Raw genomic sequence first — 21,977 nt, forward strand, 5'->3', positions numbered from 1 at the left:
AGTTGCTGGCAGAGCTAGGGGACTTGAAACCCAATTCTCTTGCCTGCTAGCCAAGGATATGCTGGAGCCAGCTCAAACCAGCTGCCTTGTAAGTAGGATGTTAAATTTCCAGTGAAAGTATTTACACCTCAGAAATCAACAAACATCACAAATCAGGGCTTGATTTATCTATTGTTCAAGAAAGAGACAGAGAAAATGTTAATAATAAGATTAAATTTAAAAGTTTGTATTGAATACATTCCAGCCCCTCATCCCCAACTAACTGTTAAACATTTACTAGCAAACCCTGCTGCCAGCCCAGGATTCCTTCCTTTACACCCCTTGCTTCTTAGCCACAGCCAGGCTTTGGCACTTAACATCCTTTCCAGCTCTAAAATTCCACAGTTCTATGGAGTCTCTTCATTAATTCATAGCCAGGTGACTTGCCAAAAACACTACCTGACTTAAACACATCGGTCCTGTTCATTGCCCCCATTTTCCTTTGCCTGAAGAGGCATTTTCCTGGCATAATCTGAGAATTGCTTTCACTGTTAACTTCCAAGTATGGTACAACAATGGAAGCTTGAATTAAAGGCCATTCTTATGTATAGGTAGAGTAGGGGGTTGCCAGCATTTTGTGATCTAAGGAGGACAGGATATCCCTGAGCAAAAAATTCTTTCTCACCGGCTTGTGTAACCACCTTGTCCCCATTGTGAGAATACCAGAGTCACCTCTGGTGTTATTCCAGAGGTTATCTAAGCCAGTCCCCTCTTTTTACAGATGAGGAAATGGAAGCCCAGAGAGAGTGATTTACGCCAGTACTCTCTCATCCCTTATCCTTCTGGACCCCTCTGCTGAGTAGGAGGTTGTGGCCTACCCTCTCCTTGGGCTACATTCTCCTCTTTTGGTTTGCATAACACTGCTCTTTTTTGGTTTTCCTCCAGTCTGACCTCTCCTTCTCTATTTCTTTTGCTAGATCATTATCTATGTCAAGACCCTTAATTGTGGGTGTAGTTAAATAAGGCTTTTGTCCCTGACACTATATCCATCTCAGCCTTTCTCTCTCTTCGCTGTGTCTGTCTCCTCTTTCATTTTCTCTCTCACTCTCACTCAAGCCTTCTCTCTCTCTCTGTCTGACTGTCTGTCTCTCTCTCTCCCCCCTTCCGCTCTCCCCCTATCTCTTTCTCCTCCTCCTCCTCATCTCCTATGAATTTAATTTTCATCTGGTTCCCAGTCCTCATCACCAGCTGCCTGCTGGCCATTTCAAACTGGGATGTCCTACAAACTCCACTTGTCCAAAAGTGAACTCATCTCACCACCACCACCAAAACTCACTCGTCTTCTGAATTTCCATTTGTTGAGAGCGCCATTATCCTCTCTGGGAACCAAGTTATCAATCCTATTCATCCTTCACTCTTTCCTCTTCCTTTCTCTATATATCCAGTCAGTTCCCATGTCATGTCAGTTTTACTTACAGGATATCTCTCGCATCCATGCCCTTTTCCATGCTAATTTAAACCTTCATCACTTCTCTCCTACCCTATTACAATTTCTCCTTAATTGGTCTCCCTCCCTCAAGTTTCCCTCTCTCCAATTCCTCCACCACACAGCTGCCAAAAGTGATTTTCCTAAGACAAAGGACTGACCGTGTCATTACCTTGCTCACAAAAACTCTGGTGCCTTCCTATGACCTCTGAGTACAGTATAATAGGAACGGAAACTCCCTCTGCTTGGCATTTAAAAACTTTTTGCATCCTGGCTCCAACCTTCCCTTACAGGCTTATTTCTCTTTTTAAGTTCTATAGTCTAGCAAAACTTTCTTTCTTGCTTACCCTCAACCCCCTCCCCACCTTTGCACAGACTAGCCCTGGCCCCCATGCCTAGGAGACACCCCTTTTTTATCTCAGCCTCTCAGAATCCCCAATTTCCTTGAAAACTCAGATCAAAAAAATCATGGAGGGGTGTACTTGTGTGTGTGTGTGTGTACATGTTTGTGTGTGTACACGTTTGTGTGTGTGTGTGTGTGTGTGTGTGTGTTGGGGGGGAGAAAGGTTAGAGAAATATACATATACTCTATTTTCATAAAATAGATAAAAAAGAGAAAACAAGTTTCTACTACTCAAGCTTATAATTATTTTTTTCCAGTTGGCTAATAATAATTCTGAGTTCCCCTTGTGGCCCCTCACATGAGGTTTTACAAGGGCTTCTACTCCCAACTAAAGTTATCAGATATTGCTTTCTGGGCCAGAAATTTATAAGCCAGTTAAGAATTGTCATCAATAATGTGACCAACAGAACTGGCTTCCCAAAAGACCTAGACCCTTGTCCTCTCAGTGGAGGAATCCTGAGACTCATTGAGACTTAGCTCCTCTCAGGAGCAGCTATCATGAGTAGATTTCCCTAACACTTTATTGATGACTTCTCAGGGAGAGAATCCATACCAGTCAACCAAGGTTGCATTGTCAGGAGATACTGGCCCACTAGGAAAGAGACTGTTTTTGGAATAATGAGTGACCAGAACCAGTGTAGGGCAAACTAGGGCAATGACATGGGAGAAGAGACGGGATGGACTTTTTCCCTGCAGCATCGTCACATCTCGCCTGCCACCAGCCTATACCATAACATAGGGCTATCCTTCTGTATTGCCAAGGCAATATTCACAGCACCAGCGGTGACTGTGAATATGCCAGCATAGTTTTGAATCAGAGTATAATAGACTCCCCATGTAGAAAGCAGAAGAAAAACATTTGTTATTCAGACACCAGAAAGCCAGATCCCAACACCAGAAAGCCAAATCCATCATAGTAACCAAGAAGTAAATACACATTAGCAGCGCAGGGGACAAAGCCATTCCCAAGCCTTTCTAGGCCCCTCTCTGTCCCCCACCCCTAGCTTCCCACAAACACTCACAAAACTAGCTATGCTTACCTATGTCCTCTCTTCTCCACCCCTAACTGCTCTCACCAACTTCCTCCCGGTTCTGTTCTACCCTCCCTGTTCCACCTATTTAGCAAGCTCTTCCCAGCACATGTGACTTAGGCTTCCATGTGATTTAAGCAGGTCTCATGGGCTTACTAATGAATGGGAAAGATCTTCCCATTTAAATTACCATTACACCTTCCCCCCACCCCAGCAAACATTCTCAAACATCCAATAACCATGATGCCCTTCTCCCACAGTCCCCTTTTGAAGACAGAGATTTGATTTTCTGGCAGGATGAGATGGACTGAACTGCTCCATCTCCTAGTCTTACTGTACACATGATCAAATTATCCTCTGGCCCTGCGTTGACTGAATTTGCATCCCTATTTGCAGTGCTGAGCATCTCCTTTAATGAAGGAGATTTGGTGTTTGAAATGGCCAGAAAGATAAGCCCTGGTTGTCAGGCCACTCTCTCCCTACAAAAGCTCTCTAGTTATAAGGGGATGGCAAGCCTCCAAAAAAGACTTTTCATTCTCTTAGCCAGGAGCTCTTGGGACCAGATACTATCACAAGCAAATCCCCACCACTCATCTTTACAACCCACAGATAGAGACTAAAAGAATCTCCCCTGAGCTTCCTACTCTGCCAGACAATACAAAGACAACCACCCCCACACCCAGTTGAATCCCACACACAGAAATTCTATGGAGCCTCGGAAGTTCATGCGAGAGACAGTGAAGGAAAGGGAGCCTGATGTTAGGGGACATGAAGAAGCTTCTCAGACACCTCCCACAAAATGTACTCCAGTGGACGGCATGGGAACTGTATTGCTTGTTTATGCATTTTTTACACAGTTTTTGTTCTTATTTTTCCCCAGTGGGGATATGAAGGTGTGGGGGGCAGATGGGAGGGAGAGAAAATGGACTTTTGTTAGTGTTTTTTAAATGACATGACGTTTTGAAAAGGAGAAAAACAATCTCCCAATGATTCTTGGCCCTCCTAGAGCAATGGAGCAGGACTGGGTCATCACTAGTACCAGTGGTGTCCTGACATTCTCCTTTTCTTCACTGTCTTCACTCCTTCCCCCAAGTAGTAAGGGAAGGCAACTGACCTTCTCAGGCATTCACATGCCTGTGGATTACACTGGCAGGCCTTGGGTCAGAGGAGAAGGCTAGGTGACCTAGGGCTAGACCTGAAGTCGGGAAGACTCATCTTCCTAAGTTCAGATCTGACCTCAGACACTATTAGCTATGTGACCCTAGGCAAGTCACCTAATCCTGTTAGCCTCAGTTTCCTCATCTGTGAAATGAGCTGGAGAAGGAAATGCAAACCCCTCCTGTATCTTTGCCAAGAAGAACCCAAACGGGTCACTAAGAATCAGACACAACTGACACGACTGAACAGTAACAACAAATATAGAGTTACTGCCCTTTTCTCCAAGGCTCTGTATACCTGAGCTTAGGGATTAAAAATCAGGAGCAGTCTAAAGTAAATATTCGTTCAGTTGTTTCCAGTTCCAGTCAGACAGTGACCCTTCCTGTAGGACTTTTATTGATAATATGATATGTGAATTATAGGTCATAGATTAAGAGCTAGAAAGGATCTTAGAGGTTATCTCTTTCAAACTACTCCTTTTATATATATAAGGAAGTTAAGACCCAGAAAGATTAGAGACTGGTCCCAAATTACACAGGTGATGAATGGTAGCACTGAGTGGCACAGTTGATAGAATACTGAAATCAGGAAGATGGGAGCCCAAATTTAGCTTCTATCACTTAATAGCTATGTAAGCCCAGGCAAGTCATTGACCTGCTGTCTGCCTTGATTTCCTCATTTATAAAATGGGAATGATATCCACCTACCAGAGTTGTTATAAGAACAAAAGGAGATAATATTATAAAGTGCTATGTAGATATTGTTAGTGTCATTATTACCACTACTGTGATTAACTGGGCTTTGGTCCTTGATTCCAAATCCAGCAGTTTTTCTACAGGACCTAACTGTACAAATGTGTAGCTTGATCCTGGGCCTAGATGACTGAAGAAATTCCCAGACCCATTCCTAGGAAGGAACTATTTTTAAAGAGGTTCAAAAATCATGTAATAATCCTTCACCTTGGTATATGGTTCTCAAATGATTTTCACATTTGCTATCAGTCAAGAGACAACTATAAGTGCCTACTACTATATGTCAGACACTGTGCTAAGCACTGTGGATACAAAGACAGGCAAAAACACAGGCCCTCCCCTCAAGGAGCTTCTACTCCTGTGGGGTGGGGGCGGAGACAATATGCAAACACCCATGGACAAACAAGACAGAGCTGTGTAAACAGGAGGTAGCAGGAGAGATTCTCCTCGCTTTATATGTGAGAAATCTAAGCCTCAAAGGCACTGAGAGACTCAACCAAGGGCACACAGCTCATAAGGAGTGAAACAGGCCAGAACCAGGGTCCCCCATCTCACCCATGCTAGTGTTCCTCTAGTCAAGTTCCTGCAGTAACCTGAGATCCCTGGGACCACTCTAGGAACAACCTCCACTTCCCTCTCCAAGGTCAAGGTGTCTGCTGCCACCAGAGATGGCTTTAGGCCAGGTGCTTCTCAGGGCACAGCATTTCCTAGCTATGTATACCCAAATGACTAGGGGTGCACACATACACACACAAAAGGCTAAAGGACAGCTATTCTATAGAAGGCCACTGCAGGATAACTGTCACCTTACTTGGGAGTGACCATAGGAAGAGACACATCTGCAGAGACAAGGGAACCTAACAAAACTAGAGCTACCCACAGTCACTAAGGAAGATCAGCAACTCATGACACTCTAAGGATTTACACAGCATTTTACAACTGTGATCCCAGCTCTGTGAAGTTGGCACTATCATTATTATACCGCATTTACAGATGAGAAGACTGAGGTGCTGAGGGTTAGGTGATTTGCCCAGGGGTGTACAATAAGTGCCTGAGGTTGGAATTGAACCCAGATATTATCACTCCAGAGAGCATTCTTTCTACTACTGAAGCTAAGGCCCTGAGGGAAGAGAACAGGAGAAAGTGATTATTGACTGGTAATAGGGGGTTCTGTGTACCCCTTCCTGTGCCACCACAGGAGGCTAAGAGACATAAAAGACCTTGTTGACATGGGAGGGAAGGAGGCAGACTTGTGGGAGAAAGAAGGGGGATCATCTGAGTCAGACAACCCTGAGGCACTCTTTGTCATGGAAATCACAAGGAGATGAGACAAGATGGTCCTCCAAAATTCTCATTGATGGTATCCTTACACGGGTAAGACAGGCCTCTCTGGGAGGTACCGCCAGGACCAGATTTGTGCTCAGGTGAGGCAGGAGTCCACCCAGCCCCTCTCAATAATGGCTATTCTTTGTTTCCTTCTTTCAGGCCTATAAGAGGAAAACTGAAGCTGCAAAGAAAGAATATTTAAAGGCCCTGGCAGCCTACCGGGCCAGCCTCGTTTCCAAGGTAACCAGCCCCACTTTTTATCTAGCCAGTAAGCTCTCTGAATGTGATAAATTAGTTGCATCTCTTGAGAATCTCTGAGGAGGAGTCTTTTGATAAGGAGTACTCTGTAACCATGTTGCCCATACTCTTGTCCATCTTACCTCTTCTCTTTAGGCCAAAAGTATATAGGCAGGGGTGTGCTACTCAATACTTAGCAACCTGGGTCTTGCAGGAGGGGAGGATGGATACACATACAGTTTTTAGTTTGATCTACATCATTGGCATTTTTCTCCATCAGTTTCTTCATTCAACGCAATAAGCAAAGCAATAAATCAAGTCTCAGTGTTTGCTAATTTTCAATTTCCAAGGTATCAGTATTCATGCTGAAAATGTAACCGTTAGCTAGGTGGTTAGAGCTGGCCCTGACACACCCCTGTATACAAGTATATGGACCATGCCAGCATGGAAATGGGCACTGGATAGCATAGTCCTGACTGCCATACTCAGAGAACATCCACAGCCAGAGGTGACCAGGACTTACAGTTTGTCTGATCCAGTGCCCTTAGTTTACAGATGAAGAAACTGACACTGAGACAAAAAGGGACTTGTCCAAGGCCACACAAGAAGTTAGTGGCAGAGAGGAAATGAGAACTCAGGTTCTCATTTCCTGACATCCTATTAGTTCTCCAAACGAGTTGGCCACCCAACTCCCATCTCTGCTGCTTGGCAGCATTTCCTTTGGGGAAAAAAAGCTCAATAGGCGGCAGCTACAAGAACCAGCAAGTCTTTAACCATTCTCTGAGCCATATTTTCCAAGTTTTAAGGCAGTTCATTTTTTTTTCCTTTTCAATCTTCCTACTTGAATAAATAACCAACATCCCTTGGATGTGCAGGCAATAGAAACCATACCTCAAAAACCCAGAAGCATCAAGGCCAATGATAGGAGACTGGAATATCCCCAAGTGACATCCCCAAGGTCATTTAACATCTAAGTGACAACAATGGGATTGAAACTCTGATCTTTGAGGATTTGAAGAACTATCATGTGAAAGATGGTTTAGAATTATTCTTTCTATGGAAATAGATTTTACACGATTGTGCATATATAACCTATGTCAAATTGGTTACAATCTTAGGGAGGGGGGAAGGAAGGGAAAGAGAAAATCTGGAACTCAAAATTTTATAAAAATAGAATTTTAAAAATATTTTAAAGAAAGAACTACTCTGTCTGGAGACTAGAAGGGAGAAGTTGTAGTGAGGAAGATTTTGCTTCAGTGTAAGAGACCATTTTCTAACCATCAGAGCTATCCCAAAGTAGAGTGGGCTATCTTGAGAGGTGGTGAGTTTCCCATCACTAGAGGTCTTAAATAGGAGGTTGGATGACCATTTTTATTCAGGGGATTCCTGTTCAAATACAGGTTGGACTAGATGGCCTCCAAGTTCCCTTCTATCTCTGAGAGTATGTGAGGCAGATTCTAAGACTTACATAAAGGCTCTTTCCAGTAGACCGCAATGCACCTTTGGCTGTGACTGGAAGGTTAAGTGTTCAGGCAAGAAGGCCAGCTGTTAAATCAGCAAAGCCACTCTCATTGGCTTGAAGGAACTTAATTTACTTCCTCGATGCCTGGGGTTTTGGGGATAAGGAGGGCTTAACAAATGGTAGGATTATTGGTGGTTTGCCTATATTTTTTCTACCCCAGAGGCAGTGTCTCTGAACCCAAGACAGAGGAGCTCAATAACCCCTGCTCACTGAGAGCTGAGATCTAAGAAGACTCAAAAGAACCAGGAATTGGTTTATTTTTTTTTTATTTCTCCCTACTTCCCATGATTGGGATCCATTATTGTTTTCATGTAAACTTAGCTCTATCACACACACATGTACACACTCACGCATGTACCTTTTCCCCCAGTCTGGGCCCTCCAGGGCATCAAAATCTCTAGACAGTGACATGGATGTGATAGCACGGGAACACACAGATCAATTTCTGCAACTCCTGGGGGCAGCAGGACATGGGGAAACTCCTACCTTTGTCAAGAAAAAATGACTTTGGCAGTTCACAAAGGTAGTAACAATAGCTTTAAGAAGCAATGGGGGAAAAGAAGACAAAAAATGGGTTTAAAATAGAAATTTCTCAGCTTTAGAGATTTTAAATTCCCTCTGGCTGATCCTTCTGGTCTCTTTCAGGACTTTGGGAAGACAGGGAATTCATCTAATCCAACCCAACAGAAAGTTAAATGCCTATTATGTACAAGGCATTTTGCTAGAGGAAGGAAGGAAGGAAGGAAGGAAGGAAGGAAGGAAGGAAGGAAGGAAGGAAGGAAGGAAGGAAGGAAGGAAGGAAGGGAGGAAGGGAGGGAGGGAGGGAAGGAAGGGAAGGGAGGAAGAGAAAGACAGGGCAGAGGATAGATATGTCCTTGGATGTGATACTGTAAGTATAGAGAGCCCAGCCAAAAATAGGAGCAGCCCCCAAGCGCTACAATAGGCCACAAAATCTAAGATATCAAGACAGAAAATTTAATCCTTTGAGCCCCGGGCTGTTCTCAGAAATCCTCATGTTGGGGTTTTCAGATATGCTGAGTCTAGAACCAACTTTAAGCTTTTAAAGTGAGCTTGAATAAATGGCCTAAAGTATACTGAACTAGATGTCAAGAAACTGAGTCCTGATCCTTCCACTAATTCACTGTATGGCCTTAGAGGAAGTTCTTTCTTGTGTAGGGGCTTCAGTTTCCCCCTCTAAAACATGAGGGAAGATCACGGGGAAAAGTTATTTTGGGTCTCTGAGATCTCTTCCAGCTCCGGGATGCTAAGACTCCAAAGGAACCTGCACCACCTTTCTCTGGTGAGGCAGTCAGGGTTGAACCTTGAACATTACCCCTTATGTCTGTGTGAGGCATAAATGATATTTGGGGCTAGGGACTATTAAAATTAAACTCCAGACTGTGGCTAATCTCTGCAGATTCTGAATTCTAATATCTCCTCTGCTTAGAACTGTGCTAGTCACTGAGGATATAAAGACAAGGCCAAAATAGTACAAGCCCTCAAGGAAATTACCTTTGGGGAGGGGAGATAATATGTGAATTGAAAATTAAATACAGAGTAACATCTAGAGGAAGAGCACTGATGGCTTTGGAAAATCCACAAAGGCCTCATATAGGAAGCACTGCTTGAACCATGCTTTGAAGGAAACTAGGAATTCCAAGGGGCAGGAATGAGGGGATTCCAGTCATGGGGAATGGCCTTTGCAGAGCCAGAAGATGGAGTGCCCTGCAGGAGGCCAAGAGCAAGGAGACCAGTTTGGCTGCACCAAAGAGTAGGTAAGGGAGAGTAACATATAAGTCTGGAAAGGTAAGTGAGAGCCAGGTTGTAAAGGGATTTAAATGGCCAAAGAGAGGAATGTATATTTGATCTCTGAGGAAATTTGGAGACACTAAAGTTTGATCGAATAGAGGAATAACATGGTTAGACCTGCACTTTAGAAAAATCACTGGCAGCCGCATGGAAGGTGGATCATGGGGGGAGAGAATGTCAATTTAAGTAATGTGGGCCCCTCAGCAAGTTGTGAGCCTTACTCTCTCCTCTCAGACTCATTGAAGTCCAGTGGCAAGAATGACTTGAAAAAGGTAGACCAATTAAGAGTTCCAGGAACTTAGGACTAAGCCTTTGGAAAGAGAAGAAAAGTAGAGAAAGGCCATGGGAAGATGCATCAGGTCCTTAGAATAAATGCCATTTGATAGATACTCAAGATAGACCTTCAGGTGGCAGTGCTGGGGAGCAGGACAAAGTCTTCAATTCCAGCATTTTTAATAGCTGCCCTTTTGTCAACTCCTTATAGACTGAGAATTGGTGTGGTACGGTGGATAGAGAGCTGGCCTCAGAGCCAGGAAGACCTGGGTCAAGTCCTGTCTGTAACATATATATGTACACCCAGGACAAATCACTTAACTTCTCATTGATCCATGAAATTCCTCACTGGTAGCTCCTTATGCCAAGGAAATCATAAATCTAGTTCCTATCGCCTTGTAGACTCTTGCTTGCTACAGGACCAGAAAGTCTATTCTCCGTAACAAGACTAACCCTTAACCTATTGGTGGGTTCCAGGATTTTTTTCTTGACCCTTCCAGTTCCCAGAATTCCTTGGAAAGTAACTGGATTGCTTCATTCCTTCACAATGGATTAATCCAATTGGATGTAGGGTAGGGAAATGATTAGAGAAGGATTAGGGAGCAGGTTTTCCTTCTTGTTCCATCACCTAAATTAACTCTTTCCAGAACAAAGCCAAGGGAATAGGGAGGGCTCAAGGAAGACATGCTATCCTATAGGGTAGAATAAAGCCCAGGACTGAACTTTCTTATTCATGTCACTATCATTTTCTTATAAAGTCCTATGCTTCCCTTCCAGAGCTCTGCTGAACAGAGTGAGGCCAAGACCACCCAGCCCAATCCACCTTCTAAAATGATTCCCCCCAAGCAGCCCATGTATACCATACCACCCCAGGCCTCGTCACCCTACCCGGGCCTTGGCTCGTTCCTGTCCCCTTCTGACCTCCAGGGCTACCGTGGCCACCCTCACCCCAGCCTCTCCAGGACCCTGAACTCCAAATCCATGCTGCCCAGCATCAGTGCCTCGCCACCGCCACCACCGCCATCATTCCAGATCAGCCCTCCTCTTCACCAGCAGCTGGCTCTGCATCACCCCCAGAGCGCCATCCTCAACCAATCCCTCAGCATGCAGCCAGTCCCCCAGCAGTCCATCTTGTCTCCTCCACCCATGGCACTACAGGTCCAGCCCCCGATGAGTACCTCGCCTCCAGGGCAACAGGTGAGTGAGGCATCCGGATCATACAACTTCTTGCCTTAGACCAGTCCCAGCCTCAAACCTTATTTAGGTTGGAATGACAAAGGAAATACAGGAGCCCCTTAGGAGACAGAATTTAAGAATCCAAAGGTCCAAGGTATAGGGGTACAGTTGTGTAAAACACAGGTCTGCTGACATCAAGGGCTTTGTGTCTATTCCCAGAAATATGCCTCTTGGCTCCTCAAAGAGAAAACTCTTCTGTGGCCCTAGAATGTCTCCCAAATGTTTGGTTTTCCCTTCAGTTCATTCAATAAATATTTATGAAGAATGTAGAAAGTGGCAACATCCTCTTGATGTGCCCTCAGGACATACCAGGAAAAAGGGGGTCAGCTGGGCAGCAGCCTCTCCTCCGGCTATCTAAGGCCCAGGGGGGAAGGGGAGAAAGAAGAATTCCTGCCTTCATCTCTCATCATCCAGGGGCAGGGGTCTATAATATTTGGGGAGAGAGAAAGGAAATATGGATTGAAGGGCCAGTCCCCTCCCAGCATCCTTGCTTCTAGGCACTGGGGATACAAAAACAAAATGAAATAATTCCTCCTTTCAAGAGGTTTACATTTCCTCATTTGGGAGAATGTGGATGATTTCATGCAACCCCATCCATACTATGGGGTTGGAACTCAGAACACAAGTTCAATTAATGGTAGATCAACAAAAGATTACAAGGAAAATAGACAGATTTGCATGATGATTCTTGGGTAAAAATGGCATGCATTGAATATTATTTACCATGGTCATGACATTTTCACACCAGATTAGATTACAACAGAGGACTGGGATGAATGAAAGGCCATTTGTTAAGCACTTACTATGTCCCAAGTTGTGCTGATCAATCAATAAGTATCTATTTAAGTGCTTACTATGTGCCAGAGACTTTAAAGTGTTAGAGATACAAATGCAAAAGCAGATATAGTCCCTACCCTTAAGAGGTTTGCATTCTAAAAGTTGGAAAAATCAGCTCTAGAGAAGTGATGGCGAAGGAGGGGTATTTTGGTATAGAATGTTGGTTCGTTGTTGTCCTTCATTCTCCAAGAGAACCCAAATGACATCACTATGTTAGAGTCAAGTTACAGTGAGTCCAGCTGTGGCTGATCAGACCAATATGAGCTCGCAACCCTCTGCCTCAGATCAGGTGCAAATAGTCCATGTGAATATTTGGTGTGTACTCTCTAAATTTGCACATCCTTTGTTTCCTTTGAGCTGTCTCAATTCTGCTTTGCTCATAGAGTACAGCACCTTCTCAGATGAGGGCATACCATGCTGAGTGGTCCTCTGCCAGTGTTTCCCGTGTCACACAATCAATTCCAAAGTCCTTAAGAGAGACCTTGAGCGTGTCCTTGTATCACTTCTTCTGACCATCATGTGAGCACTTGCTCTCCATAAAACTGTCTTTTTGTCAAGCATACATTTGGCATTCGAAAATGGTGAAAGGAATAAATAGCTATACCATTTCCTGTGGTGATGGTCATCTTGATTTCATGTTTTCAGCAATGGAAAGTGGGGACAGAACAGGCAGAAGGTAAAGGAAGTGGCAGAAGAAGGAGGTTCCTATAGGCTTTGGCTGTCCATGCCTGGGGTGCTGAAACATGCCACAGGTTTTGCTGAGGGTAGTTGCTGAGGCAGTGACCACAGATTGGTCATTGGCTTGGCAAAGACTTTGGCTTACCCTCTACTGCGTAGATGTGCTCAGAAACTTATAGTCACACTGGCCTGGTCACAAGCCTTATTCCTCCCATGGGTCACAATGGCACTCCTTTCCAAGGAAGTGGAGTGGGTCTCTAACTCTGCTCCTGGCTTCTTCTCCACAGCCAATGGGAATGTATCTACCTTCCATCAGCTGTGGATTTTCCAATGGAACGTACATGTCCCTTTTGTTCAGGGATTTTCTCTCTGAGATCTGTTGTAATGTTAAAACGAACTTCAAATTGCTGGTTAGGTCAGAAAAACATCAGTGGACCTTTCTTCCTTTAACTATTCCAGTTTAAGATCTAGTCTAGATTTACAGGCCGTGTAGTCCAACCCTCCCATTGTAAGGATGAAGAAACTGAGACCAGAGAAGTTAAATAATGTGTCCAGTATCAAGTGGGCAGAAAGTGACAGAGATGAGATTTGAACCCAGATCCACCCACTCCAAATTCTCTAGCCTCTCCACTGTCACGCTGCTTCCAGGAATTGCTCAGTAACAAGTGGAGGCCAAATTTTCTAAAATAGTGATCAAGGTGATTTCAGTTCCACCACATCCTAGACCACAGATGCGGGGCTTTGACCTGCTAGTCCCATCAGTACCATGGAAGGAAGCGCTCTAATCTATGGCACATCAGACTCCACAGTAACAATCCTTTTTTCCCAATCACCAAGATGTGAGGCAGCTGTTACCTGAGGCCAAGAGCCTGCTGTCAACATGTGCAGTGAAGGAGAGAGACCCAAAAGGGAGGAACTGAATGAGTGAGATACAACACATGCACACACACGCGCACACACACATACACATTATGAAGCACCTTCAATGTGCCAGGCACGATGCTAAGCACTGAGATACAGCATGAGAACTTCCATCCATTCTCTTTCTCCTTCCTGGGGTTCTCTGGTTCCCTGGTAATGCAAACAGCAGACGTATTGATGTGCCTTCAGTACCCACCCTCCACCTCCTCCAGGCCTTAAAGAAAAACATGAAACCCCAGAAATCCCCCGTGACTAGATAGGAATGTGGTATTCCACAGACATCTCCAGGACTCTTTCACTGAAATTCTCTTTGGAAAGCATTTTAGGCCGGCCTTCCTCCTCCTTGAACCCCAAAGAGCAGCTAAGAGGAGGCCAGGCTGGCGCCTGACACATAGTAGGTGTTGAACGAGTGCTTGACAACTGACTCTTCGAGTGGGAAAAGCCCTGGATTTAGGATCAGAGGAACGGGGTTAGAATCCTAACTCTGTTATTTACTTCCTGTGTGGAACAAGTCATCTTCGTCATCTCTGGGCTTCAGTTTCTTCCTTTGCAAAATAAAAACTAAAAGTCTTCCTGAAGCCTTTTCCACCTCTCAATATAATAATGTGCTTGAAGGGTTGTCCTGAGGCAGAGCCTCCCATAACCAGCCAGAGGGTAAGAAACAGATCCAGCTACCAAACCTCACAGAGGTCTGCCTCAGTTTCCCCTATCCCTCCCCATCATATAAAATTGCTTACATACTTCCGGGCACCTTCCCTTGCTCCCTGCCTGCTTAGGTTTATAATGTTTCTGTGGTTTTTTTCCCCTCTCTACCTCATCTCTGCAGGATTTCTCACACATCTCACCTGAGTTCCAAAGCAGCGTTGGCTCCTGCTCCCCGGGCACATCAAACACCCCAGGAAATAGTGACTGGGACAGTGACTACCCCAGCCGAGAGTGTGGCATTAACCACTGCAGGTCAGCGGCTTTGTATGTCTTCTCAGGGACAGGGGAGAACCCAACTCATTTTATCTTCAGCCAATATTAGAGACGACTCGTGCAATGAGAAGGAAATATGGTATGGTGGGCATTGCCCTGTACTGAGAGTCAAGAGACCAAGGTTCTATCCCTGCTTTGCTGGCAACTCCCTACATGACCTTGGGCAAGTCCTTTCCCCTCTCTGTGCCTCAGTCTTCTCATCTGTAAAAATAGTGTAAGCATGATGTAGTAGATAGAATGATGGATTTGGAAATCAGGAGGACATGGATACTAGCCACATAATGATTGAATGATCCTGAAAAAGGTTCTCGTGAGCCTCGGTTTCTAATCTATAAAATGGGTAAGAAAATAGCTCCCAACTTAGCAGGCTGTTGAAAGGATCAAATGAGATGGTATATCTAAAGTACTTTGGAGGTAACATTATTATCAATTTTTAATAATAATAATGGATTTAATTCTACAGTCTTTAAGGTCCCCTCCAGCTTTGATGGTCTATGATTTTGTTAAATCCAAGATGTCCCTCCAGCCATTCATTCACATTCCAAAATCCCATTCATGTTGAGAGGGAAACACTGAGTAACTCATGTCCAGGAAAACATCAGGGGCACAGCTGGTCCTTTGGTCCTTTGGCAGGAGGCTAGTTCCATAGCCGTCTTCCCAGAGCCTCTCTCACTCCACACACTCTACTGTGCTGAGATGGAAGATCATATTCCTCACAATAGTGTAGTAAATGTGGAGAGGTGCTTTCCTTGTTCCCACTGAAATTCTTCCAGTTGGCAGGAGAGAGAGCCCCCAAGGAAGAGACTTCTTTGACTCCTGCTTTTCAAAAGCTAGTCATATTGTCTTAGCCTGGAAGACACGTCTGCTGGGCAGCTTTCCATCTCCTTTGAGCAAAGCTTGAATTGGTGCATATTAAAGAGGATGCGGGGGGAGGGGGCTGACAGCTAGTTGCTCTGCTAATTAAGGTAAATGAAGTCATGAAATTGTACCTTCTGTGCAGGCCAATCTCAACAGGAGCTTGTATAAAATGCTCCTTGATAGGTATAAATGTGTGGACAAAAGACAATGATCGAAGCCTATCCTCCGCTTCCTAAGTGGGCACAGACCAAGCAGTGTCCTGCTTAAGACAGGAAAAAGCTCTTTATCCCGTGGCCGCTGCTCACCCAGATCAGTCTCTGCTGTGTGGGTTATGTGGCTGTTTTTTAAACCCTCTACTCCATAGGACAGTCAGTCCTTTCATGTATGTCAGCAAAGTCCAAGTGAAGCTGTGGCTGAGAAGTATACCGAACATGTTCACCTGGGATCATGGCATTTAAAATGAGAAGGAACCTTGGAGACCATCTGACCCATCACCCCCTTTTTACAGATGAGGAGACTGAGGCCCAGAGAGAATGACTTGCCCAAGGTGTAAGTGACAGAGTCAGTATTCAACTCCAAACCCAGAACTCTTTCTGCCACAACTCAGAGCCAGAAGCCTCCTCCAAGTTCACCTATGAGATGGCTAATAGTCATCCATACTCTCCTGGAAGACCTCCCATGAGGGGGAACCCTCCACTTCCCAAGGCAACCTATTCCACTTTTCTAATTATCAGGAAATGCTCCCTTATATTGAGTAACAGTGTGCTACTTTGTAGCTTCTCTCCATTACTCTAGACCCAAGCAAAACATCTATTCCCCCATCCCTCATCCCCCTTCCCCTTAAGAGAGGTTTGATTACTTGATAGCTTTCGTGTTTCCCCACTCCTCAAGTCTCTTCTCCAGTTTAAACTTTCCCAACTCCTTGAGTGGATTCTTATATGATAAGGTGGCTAGTCTGCTAGTCTGACCATCCTGGTCAGCCCCCTTTAGGTGAGCTCCACTTTGTCAGGGTCAAATATGACTTACATTTCACTGACGATAATAATCCAGATGCCATCTGAACAGCGAGAGGATAGTGGAAATATCCTTTCCCGTACTCCAGAGATGCTGTGTTTCTATTAATGCCCTAAAATTTAATTAGTAAAAGGAACCTCCTTGACCATCTGATCCAATACATCTTTGACCAAAGATACCTCCTCCAGCATCCCCACCAAGGGACCATCAGCCTTCTCTTGAAGCCCTCATATTAGTTTTTTTAGATGCTCCACGACCCCATTGGCCCATACTGAGTTTGCAGCTCACAACCAAAAGAAAAACCTTCAAATCATTTTCACCTGGTTCCAGCTGCCACACACATTCTGTGCTTGTGCAATTGATTTGAACCCAAGAATCGGCACAGCTAATAATTTGTTTAAACTTAAAGCTGTTCAGCCTTGATTGGGATGTTCATGAATTAATGTGCAATTGCCTTTTATGACCTCAATTCCACAAGTTTCATAAACTAATCTCAGCACTTTCTACAATAATGCTTTAAACTTGAGGTAGGTTTCGTGGTTCAGTCATTTTTCAGTCACATCTGATTCTTTGTGAAGATGAATCTTCCTGATTCCAAGTCCAGTGCTTTATCCACTGCACCACCTAGATTTGAGGCAGGTAACCTTACTTAAATAACTAGCCTTGGAGAAGAGGATAAACGATCACACCACTCATGCATCTGCTCATTGTTCTTTATTATAAATAGTTGTTCAAGTTTAGTCTTGACCTAAAAGATCCATTGTTTGGAAGTTGGTCTGGAAAATCTGACAATTAAAAAACATTGACTAACTCAAACTCTGTGAGCCTTGCCATTGTCATAGCACATCTTCATTAGATTGTGCTTGAAGCAGTGTCTTTATGAAACCAGATATCTGTGCTGGCTTCAGGTTCAGATCAGACCTGAGGTAGGCCTGGGAATACCCTCTTAAGCCTGCACATCCACACCAGCTGGATTTCTAAGAAAGGTAGTTGGATCACTGGGGATTCTTTCCAGGGAGCTTTTCCTAATCCCTAACCTAGATGACTACTAAATCAATCTCAGCTCTAAATCTGTGTACTGAGTCAAACCTTTGAGACTAGTCTAAATTTCATTCTTCAAGAACTAATGAAACCATTAAAATCCTATAAAATCCAAACTAATCTCAAGAATTAACCAACAACAAAGACGTTTCAACTCTAAAGTGTAAACAGAACCCCATATATAATAAGAACCCCTTAATGTAAAACATTAAGGCCGATGTGATATTGCTTTTTATTTTATAAGGCAAGTCTAGCCCTCCAGGATTAAGAGGAAAGGGGGCAAGAAAGGAGCCCTGAACCAAGAGTCAAGAGAATTGGATCTTCAACCTGGCCCTGCCACTGACTCAGTGGGTGTCCTTGGGCAAGTTCTTTCCCTTCTCTGGGCCCCACTGTTTTCTTCTATAAAATGAATGCACTTTCACCAGGATATGAAATCTCTTCCTTCTAAATCTACACCTATCCATGAAATTATTGGGCTTCTTTAAATTTGACCCTCTAATCCCAGAGATCCTAACCATCATTCCAAGACACATGGGGCTCTGTTATAGTGAGTGTATCATTTAAGATTCCATTAAATTTTGGGTTTAGCGTCCAGGTCGCAGAGATGGTCCTACAGAGTTGTGTCACAAGATAGTTACACTATAAAATGTCTGGCATTGAAATTCCTAAACCCCACTCCCCCACCCCCACCAGTGATATTAAAACTAACTTGAACATAGAATTTAGAACATTAGTTAGCAAAGAAAGTTTTCCAGAAGGGAGATGGCAGTGATCAAGAGGCTGAACCACTTTCCAGTGTCCAAGCTACTGCTAGTTCAGATGAGGGCCCATCTGATGGAACAGTGTAGCCTGCAGCAGGGATCCCCAGGTGAGCCAGGTTTCCCAAAGTCCATCTCCCCTTGGCCTCCCTACCTCCTCTCCTTTCCATTTCCCTTCCCTATCTTGCCCCAGTATCACTCCATTGTGTCACAAACTCTCAAAGCTAAGAGGAGTCACATAGGACATCTTGTTCAGCTGCCTATACAGCATGCGAATCCTTTCTACAGGTCATCTGGTCTCTCCCTTGCATGTTGTCACTTCGCGTGATGGGGAGGAGATCACCATCTTTCCAGAGAATGCATCTCTTATATAGACCACTCTTATCATTAGGAAATCAAATTACTTCCCGTACAGAGCTGAAATCTGGCTCCTATAATTGCCCTCTACGGGTTCTAGATCTGTCCTAAAATGGGCCAAACAGAACTAAACTAATCCTTCCACCACCTGATGGTCTGTCAGATATTTGAAATAAGCAGTTATTTAACCTCCTCCCCATGTCCTTCTAGTGGCTATATGTTTCCATTTCCTTAAACTTGTGTGACGTGGTTTTCAGTCCCCTCATGATCGAGCTTGTCACTCTTCCTGCTAAGACATCTGTCCTAGAATTTGCACAGTAATTAATCAATCTCACTACTTCATGTGGACTGATAAGGGCAGAGGACAATAGGCTTGTCAATTCTCTGAGTTATTTACTTCTGCCTCAGTTTCCTCACTTGTAAAATGAAGATACTACCACCTGCCTACCTCACTGAATGTTGAAGATCCAGGGAAGTGATATATGAGCCAGAAATGGAGAATTATTGTCAGGGTAAAGTCAGATTTGAGTGTGGGGGGCTGGCATGGGTCCCCCAGGGGATATTGATTTTCTCATTTTGAGTTATCCTCCTGACTGCCTTCTCTTTTTTTCTCCTCCAGCATGCTCCCAAGGGATAAGTCTCTCTACCTCACCTAAACTGGCTGTTTCTCCCCTCCGAGGCTCAGAGGAAGGACACAGGGATGTGGGCCTGGACACTGGGAGGAAGCATCGAGCAAGTCCCAGCAGATGGGAGGGCTGTTTCAAGGCACCTGTACATTGCCCAGCTGGGGAGCAGTTCCTCCTTTCCAACTCCAAAGCCAACTTCTGAAGGCAGAGAGCTTGCTAGGTCCCTCCCCAACCCCAAAGAACAAACAAGACACCCTCTTCTGTTTATTTGCATAGCTTAGCTCCAAACTCTTTCCCTAGTGACCTGCTCTTAGACACAGCCCCAAGTTTCTGCACCAGGCTCCCCTGCTGGGCCACTATAGCAAATGGCGCCTTCTGACTTGCTAACGGCACTCAATCCGTGCAAGGAGATGTGAAGTATGTGTGAATAGTGTACATGCAAAGGCCTTGGATATCCTGCAAAGTAATTCCCAAAATCCACAAACACCCCACTGGCATGCCTCACAGGGAGGGGGCGGGTGGCCAGCCAGAGGGCTGGTAGACGTGCAAACCCAGTTTTACAAACGCCCACCGTCCTGGGTATGAGTGTGTTGGCTCTGCGTCAGTAGATTACTAAGTGTGTTAGACCTGTGCTGAAGACATCTTTAAGATTTTTTTGTGGAAGAAAAATAGTAGTTTACTTTCTAGTAAAAAGCATTTTATATTAACTGTAGCACATTTTTTTAGTTATACATAGACAGAAGATGTGTATAAAAAGCCTGCCAAACCTGTTTCTATGATTTCTACAGCAAGAAATGGACAGTTTCCAGCCATGTTGCCTGGCATTGTTATTTTTTTTCAGCCATATGTCCATCTATTTAAAATTGCTGATGATGATTTTGTCTATTTATGGAAAAGGAAGAAAAAAAACACCAGAATTACAGTTTCTCAGAAGGGGCGTTTATTTCCATTTGGTTTTGCTCTGACTTTCTTTGTTAAGGTTCTCCCTTGGCCCTGACACATTTGTTTTGGTTCATAATGCTTAGCTCAAACTTTCTTTATAATAAAACTTCTGAAAAGTAGAATGCAAACCACTGGTCTGTTATTCTCTTGTGAGCAAGACACCCACACATTTGTACACCCCAGACTACACTATGGCTATAACCCACACATGACCCAGCATTCCCTAGGTCCCAGAAGTTACTTATGGCCCTCACACTAGATGGGGGTTACTCTTACCAGGAGTTAGGGAAAAGAGATTTAGAGCTGTAAGGGATTTTAGAGATCCTTTTACAAATAAAGAAACTACTGTGGTTCAGAAAGAAGTGATTTGCCCAAGGTTACCGAAGTAGTATGAACAGAGTTAGGATTCAACCTCTGACCCCATATCAATCATTCTGTGAGACAGAAGAGGGAGGGAGAGAGGGCATTTCAGACCAGGAGACGGGGAACCATATATATGACAAGTTTAACCCCTTTTCCCTATGAAAACCCTTCATTTACTTGAAGAAAGCTGTCATATTTCTCCATAAGTCTTCTGTTCTCCAGGTTAACCATCCCCAGCTCCTCCAACTAATCCTTATATAAAATGATCTCAAGATCCCTAACTGAACTGCTTTTCCTCCAACTTGTCAATATTCATCTTTGAGCTAAACACAGAACTTCAGATGTAGTCTGGCCAGGACAGAGTACTACGAGAGTATAACCTCCCTCAGTCTGGACGTTACTCTCTCTCCAAGTAGCCAAAGATCCCATTGGCTTCCTTATCATTCCCATCACACCACTGGCCTACAATATTGCCTAGACATCTTGTAATGGTATAGTTGAGTATGTAAACCCAAATATAGGGCTTTACATTTACCTTTATTTGATTGTATTTTACTTAATTCAGTCTTATTTGATTTAATTCTAACCTGTTGAGGTCTTTTGGAATCTTGATTTGGATCCAATATGTTAGCAGTTCCGCCCAGTTTTTTGGCATCAGCAAGTTTGATAAGAATGACATCTAAGACTTCATACAATGATATAATGTACAAGTCATTGATTATAAAAAAGATTCAAACAAGACCAAGGACAGATTCCTGAGGTCTTCCACTGGAGTATCCCACTTGACATTTGGTCAAGTTGGCCTTGTCCTATTAATCACCTCAAGAATAATGACATAGTAGTCCAGTCCTCCATACAGTTCCAAATCCACTTAACTGTACTATGTGTCACTCTGCCAACATCTTCCTAAGTTGTTCACAAGGATAGTATAAAAGTCTTTGTCAAATACCTTGCTGAAATTCAGATATCCTGTACTGGTAACATTGCTCTGATCTAGCAGTCTAATAACCCTTCCCAAAAGGGAATGAAATCCATCTGCCATGATCTGTTCTTGAAGAAGCCAGTGCCAGCTCTTTCTGCTTGCTGCCTCTTTTCCTGGATTTTCACTCTTTCTTTCATAACATAATCTAGAATTTTGCCAAGAGTTCAAGTCAAACTCACATAGCCAGTGGTTCAAAGAACCTACCTCATTTCCCTTTGGAAAAAAAAGGATCAAGACATTCACCCTTCTTCAGTCCTGTTTTACATCACTCCCATTCTCCTTCCTTTTCAAACAGTAGTTCAGCAATCCTGTCCACCACTTCTTCAGCTCTGTAGGAGACATTTATTCTGGCGACTTTACTTCATTTTTTTTCCTTAATTTTTGTTTTCAGTTCCAGATTCTTGCCCTCT

The 21,977-nt window shown here is 43.9% G+C and overlaps 1 protein-coding gene across 2 annotated transcripts in view; it reads left to right on the plus strand.

Moving 5' to 3' along the window:
* The window catches only part of TOX2 (TOX high mobility group box family member 2), a 313,476-nt gene extending 293,126 nt beyond the window's left edge, over positions 1 to 20,350 (plus strand). For both annotated transcript variants that reach the window (XM_072631269.1, XM_072631268.1), the window contains 4 exons: positions 6,295 to 6,375; positions 10,754 to 11,173; positions 14,475 to 14,605; positions 19,274 to 20,350. In XM_072631269.1, coding sequence (XP_072487370.1) covers positions 6,295 to 6,375; positions 10,754 to 11,173; positions 14,475 to 14,605; positions 19,274 to 19,310 — 669 coding nt within the window. In that variant the 3' untranslated portion in view covers positions 19,311 to 20,350. The remainder of the gene's footprint in view (positions 1 to 6,294; positions 6,376 to 10,753; positions 11,174 to 14,474; positions 14,606 to 19,273) is intronic.
* Positions 20,351 to 21,977: the final 1,627 nt, after the last annotated feature.

Source organism: Notamacropus eugenii, chromosome 1 (assembly GCF_028372415.1).
Source record: "Notamacropus eugenii isolate mMacEug1 chromosome 1, mMacEug1.pri_v2, whole genome shotgun sequence".
Classification (NCBI taxonomy): Eukaryota; Metazoa; Chordata; class Mammalia; order Diprotodontia; family Macropodidae; genus Notamacropus; species Notamacropus eugenii.